The sequence below is a fragment of the Cavia porcellus genome, unplaced genomic scaffold, assembly GCF_034190915.1.
Source record: "Cavia porcellus strain 051 isolate PalLab524CR breed Dunkin Hartley unplaced genomic scaffold, mCavPor4.1 scaffold_27, whole genome shotgun sequence".
NCBI classification, from domain to species: domain Eukaryota; kingdom Metazoa; phylum Chordata; class Mammalia; order Rodentia; family Caviidae; genus Cavia; species Cavia porcellus.
In genome coordinates this window covers 8,479,024-8,485,012 of record NW_026947510.1, presented here as the reverse complement: position 1 = coordinate 8,485,012, position 5,989 = coordinate 8,479,024, and the positions used below count along the sequence as shown (strand labels likewise).

The 5,989-nt window shown below is 39.1% G+C and overlaps 1 protein-coding gene across 1 annotated transcript; it reads right to left on the bottom strand.

Moving 5' to 3' along the window:
* Positions 1–2,503: 2,503 nt before the first annotated feature.
* Positions 2,504–3,421, bottom strand: Cavporv1r674 (vomeronasal 1 receptor cavPorV1R674). Its single transcript, NM_001167452.1, has one exon. The coding sequence runs from the start codon at positions 3,419–3,421 to the stop codon at positions 2,504–2,506; it is 918 nt and encodes a 305-aa protein (NP_001160924.1).
* Between the last annotated feature and the right edge of the window lie 2,568 nt (positions 3,422–5,989).

Here is a 5,989-nt window from a genome sequence, read left to right as displayed (position 1 = left end):
CTGTTAAATGCTGGTTAATTGTAGGAATGTTATCTCTCTGCTGTTGCATCTTTATCTTTCGGTTCTGTTTAATTATTTGCTTTGCTTAGTGGTTTTTTCCTTTGTGTATCTAAACTGTCTTTCAATATTTTTTGCAGGGTCGGTTTGGTGTTCATGAAGTTCTTCAGCTGTTCTTTGTCATGGAAGTATCGTATTGCACCATCTATTTTGAATGATAGTTTTGCAGGATATATCAGTCTTGGTTGGAAATCATTTTGCTTTAGGATCTGGAATACTTCACTCCATGCTCTTCTTGACTTTATCGTTTGTGCTGAGAAGTCTGCTGTGATTCTGATAGGTTTTCCTTTATAAGTGATTTGTCTTTTCTCTCTGACAGCTTTTAATAACCTATTCTTGTGTTGGATTTCTGGGATGGTGATTATTATATGTCTGGGTGTAGTTTTATTTTGGTTATGACTGTTTGGAGTTCTATATGCTTCACTGATCCTGATGTCAGTTTCTGATCTCATGCTTGGGAAATTTTCAGCTATTACTTCTCTAAATATCCTCCTGACATCCTTCATGTTGTCTCCCTCTCTTTCATTAATCCCTATCATTCTTATGTTATTCTTCTTTGCATCGTCTTGCAGTTGTTGAATTGTTGTTTCCTGGTTCCTTGTTATTTTCAAAAGATCTTTCCTTTCCTGTTCACTAGCTGCAATCCTGTCTTCAAGGTCTGAAATTCTATCTTCACTTTCATTAAGGCAGTTTTTACAACTTTCAGTGGAGTTTTTTATTTCCTGTATATCTCTGTGCATCTGCATTATGTATTCTGTTTGTTTCTTATATTGCTCGTCTAGGGATTCTATCTTTTTGTTTAGTTCCTCCAATTTTTTATCTGTGTTTTCTTTAGATATATTTAGAATCTCTTTCATTTCTTTTATCATTTCTTCTTTTATCTGGGAGATTATTTCGAGTTTGAATCTCTTTAAAGCTTCCTGGAGTTGCTTGTCAATTTCAGTGGCTATTGTGTCCGATATATGAGGTGGATGGGATATATTTTCTTCTATATACATCGCTCCTAGGGTTTCTTGAGATGGGCTGGAGGTTTGAGGTTGTAATTTGGTCTTTTATTTTGTCATTTTCCTATATTTCTGTGTTTCAAGTGTTATTTGAAAGCTTCCTCAGGATCTGTTGAAAATCCCCTTCTATGTTTGGAGCTACTGAGACTCTGGCGCTGCGCTACCCCAAGCCATTAGGCCTACAGAACCAGTGGCCCTCCTCTGCCCGCTCAGAACTCCGCAGTTCCAGACAAGCTGGGCCTCAGGGACACTGTGCGCCCACCTGCCCCTTGGAAGCTCCACAGTTCTTCAATCGCAGCCGGGTTAGGGTACTCACCACAGGCCACAGTGCTTCAGGAACCTGTGGACCCTCCCTGGTTGCAGAGATATCCACAGTCCTCCAGACACATGGAGAGGCCGATGCAGGCACCCCAACTCTGCCCAGCTCCTCCTCTGCAGACCTATGGCCAGGCGCGGCAGCTAAACAGGCTGGGCTAGGCTGGTAGTGTGGGCCAGCCCACCTATCGGGAGTTCAGCAGGTCTCCAAATGAAGCCGGGAGTGGGGAGGCTGATGTGGAAGCCTCAAACCCACCTCTCTCCTTCACTGCACCTGGAAGCCTGAGGGAACTCCAGCAGTCTGGGTGCAGATATCCAGAGTCCTCCAGACACGCAGAGAGGCCAGTGAGGGCACCCCAGATCTGCCCAGCTCCTCCTCTGCAGACCTATGGCCAGGCGCGGCAGCTAAACAGGCTGGGCTAGGCTGGTAGTGTGGGCCAGCCCACCTATCGGGAGTTCAGCAGGTCTCCAAATGAAGCCGGGAGTGGGGAGGCTGATGTGGAAGCCTCAAACCCACCTCTCTCCTTCACTGCACCTGGAAGCCTGAGGGAACTCCAGCAGTCTGGGCGCAGATATCCAGAGTCCTCCAGACACGCAGAGAGGCCAGTGAGGGCACCCCAGATCTGCCCAGCTCCTCCTCTGCAGACCTATGGCCAGGCGCGGCAGCTAAACAGGCTGGGCTAGGCTGGTAGTTGTTCTCATTTTTCTAACATTAATTTTAATAAGTGTTCTGAAGCATCCCTGCTATAAAAGTAGAACTATACATGAAAGCATAGAATTTTAAAAATATCAAGATAGCCCTTCTATTTTTTTGTTTGTTTATTTTCTATACAGTGTCTTCTACCTGCTTTTTCTTAGACCTGGTATTTCCTCATAAAAGCAATGTCATATACCCTGTTTGTTAGAAATTGGTACTCAGAAAGACCTCCAATCTTGTGAGCATAGCTTGTCATGGACGCTTCAGTTCTCCCAAGACTTACAATGTTAAATAATGTACTATGTACTTACACCTCATATACAGCAAAGTAAATATGTAAACATTAAAATATAAATACATAATGTTCAAAGACAGGACAGAAATCCAAAATACTTGCTGAAAGGAAATTATCAATTGCTGAAATTGACTTTTAGCATCTGAATTTTAACCACCTGATGATTCGTTTTTCAGTGCTTATTAGCACAAAAGGACAGATTGTGGCATAGCCATTGCCCACAAGCATCTGAATAAAATGCTTAATTGGATCACTTTTCCACAGTATTCCAGAGGAAAAGAAGGACACACAGTCCAAAAAGTACATGATCATAAAGAACCCCATGAGCAGAAGAATGGTTCGGGTGGCCCTTCCTTCTGGGGATACTTTTGGAGAAAAGCTGATGCTGTGAAGATGCTGGAACTGCCTCTTATGCCTGCACAACAGGCTCACCATGTATCCACTTGAGAGAACCATCAACCCTATAAAGGAGATATCTTGAATGTTCACCAATGAGAAAAATATGTACCTGAACAAATAATTAATGGGCCACTGAGAGCAGGATTCAGAGACAAACACAAGATTGTGTGAGGTCACATTGGGGGTGGCACCAATGGAAACTAAGAAACGGCCATTCAGGAGCATATTGAAGACCCATATGAAGATAAGGCAACATGGGTAGTGATGTATAGATTTATGTTTGAATTTGGCCAAGCAAGAGTTTCTGGGACTGAGAGTGACAGCCTGGAAGACGCTCATGACACAAGTAGTACAGATAGAAAGGCCCCTCATTAACTTATATATATAGATAACTGATTTACACGGGAAGTCACTCCCCCAGTCACGAACCCCAAAAGTGTCTGTAGCTATAAGGCCCACAGTTACCAGCATTACCAGGTGAATTAGAGCCAACTGACCGATAGTCAGGTCAAGAGGTGTGGGCCTTTGCTTGAGGAGAAACATGAGGATGTGGAACAGTAGCAGGACAGTGTTGGCTATGATTCCAATGGTGACTTCAAAGAAAACTGTTTTTTCTATATGAGAAAAAATGGAAAATGTTCTCCTTGCTTTCATCTTCTTGGAATAAGAACATAAATTTCTGAGGAGAAAAGCCAAAAAAAATTGTCACTGTCATCAATCGCAACCAACATTATGCTTTCATAATGGAGGGTTCTTCCCCATGCATCCTGTTGCCTCTTCAGAGCTAAAATCCACCTCAGCTTCCTGGAGGCACCATTGCTCTCTTTTTTCTAACCACCATTCCCAGTGGATTCTCGATTAGGAGGCTCACAGTACCTTGGTGAGAAAACTTTCCCAGATTTTGGAAGGTATATATTTATTTTTCCTCTCAAGTTTTAGCTTTAAAAATCAGTTGCATTTTTGTATTTGCCAACATAGCTCTAAAAAGTATACATAGTGCTATGTATGTAAAAAGAACTCTATATTTTTTGTTAAAGTTGATAGAGGAGAATTTCCTATATCGAGAAATAAGATTTATCCAAGCAGTTATTCTTCTTGGGAGACACATACACAGGTGTGTTATTTCAGTGACATCTTTATTCCGGTTCACTGGCAGTCCAAATATTCATAGAGAAAAATATTCTCATATGCTTGCATTTTGATTAGTAGGTTTCAAATTCGCTAAGGCAACAAGTGACACCAATTTACCCATATGATATGACACTTAAAAGGACTTGGAAAAAACAATTAATATTTCTGAGCTACAGTTTTCTGATCTATAAAATATGAATTATTATATTTACTTCATAGAGATATAATGTATTGAAATGTACTAGCCATGAAAGGAGCATGGTATACGAATCAATACTGATTATTATTATTATTATTATTATTATGTAGTTTATCATACATGCAAACTTAGTGAACTGATACAGTTTATAAAGTATTTCAACACAGTTTTAGCCTAAAAGAGCAAGGTGAACTGAATACCAAAATACCACACTCTTAACAATATTAATTTATAAGACAGATGAAATTAAAATAGATTTTTGGAAACAACCAAGAAATTTTATGCATTTTAGAAGTTGGTGTCATAAAAACCTAATCTAAATCATCAGATTGCAATTATAATTTTTATTAGGACCACAGATTCCAGATTTCTTTTTCATTCTATCACAGGCTGATGGAGTGAGAATGCTAAATACTTTAAATAATGCTAATGATGATTACCTTTGTTTTAATGAAGAGTACATCAAGCATTTCCAATTTTCCCCATGAGTCCAAACTTTGACACCTTCCTCCAACAAACAAAAAACTAATCAAACAAACTGAAAAAAGATAGTCGAATATTTATAGGTCAATTGTAAATATTATACTGTGTAATTTGGTGATAACCAACTTTTAAATAATCTCTGTATATGATTCAGCTAATTGTTTTAAGTCAAAGTTATGATATGAGGGCCTTAGTATAAAGCTACAATATGAGGGTCATAGCAGCACACGTGCAGACACATATTTATTCATATTTTCCATCACAGCATTAAGACTACACTTTCGGAGCTACTAAGAACACATGCTACTAAGTGACCCAGAAGAGTCTGAACTATTTAGGCACCGTGAACTAAAATCACACTGAAAAATTCATAGGTAGGTGAGAGCTTGTTTTAAATAGGGTGAAAATTGGTTTTTAAAGTAGAAATGGCATAGTGAGAATTAAACAATTTTAGTCTTTCTTCCCAAAGTATTGATAAGGGAAAGTAAGGCAATTTTCCTCAGTCACACAGAAAAAAATGAAGGATTGCTCCTTTCGTACTCAGGAGAAACATCAAAAAATACATATCTCACTTCCTGGTTTCTCTGATTCTTGTGGATTGCCTTGTGACAGTTCTCAATGGTCTTCCTAGCATTTCGTGTACTTAAGTGATAGACACCCATTTACTATATGTCTATTTCATACCCATTACAAAGGAAGTCCTCATATATTTTAAAGAAATAAAATTAAACTAGCACATAGAAACATTTGATGATATGTATGTTAAAATAATTAAAGCAAGGTTGAAATATAAATCAAAACTTGTCTTCTCATGTTCTTTCTGTAAAATTCAGACTTTAATTTTGTTTTTAAAAATCGGATCTAGGAAAAAACCTTTAAAACTGGCCATGTAGCGTGTATAAATCATCTTCAAATTGGACTACATTGAAACACACTGAAATAGCTTTCTCCAGACAAATGTATTTATCTGTAGATGTCATACAGGAATATAAATAGCTAAATCTGTACTGTAATTTTATTAGGAAATATATTATTGAGACCATGAACACATGAACACCAGCTAACAGAAAAGATTCAGCACATCCCATCCGCAGCCATGCCTCATCCAACTCAGAGCTGCCAGGCTCAGTACAGTGAGGGAAGCAGAGGGCACTACAGCAGCCCCTTCCACCTGCAGGGTGATCCAGAGACACTCCCCAAATGTAGCTGTTAAGAGTGGCAATGCTGTTACTCCTGTAACTTATGGACCAAATTCACTAGTGTGGACACCAGTACTGTCCTTGTATATGATTTAAAGTAATAAGGAAAATAGGGCCTGTGAGCTGATACTCTCCATGATCATGAGAGGAGGTTAGGTTTGTGGGAATGCTACATCTTGTTGCATAATTCAAGCTGTAAACCTATAAAGA

Excerpts from the sequence above, each read along its gene's own strand:
- Cavporv1r674 (NM_001167452.1), bottom strand. The coding sequence starts at position 3,421 with ATGAAAGCAAGGAGAACATTTTCCATTTTTTCTCATATAGAAAAAACA.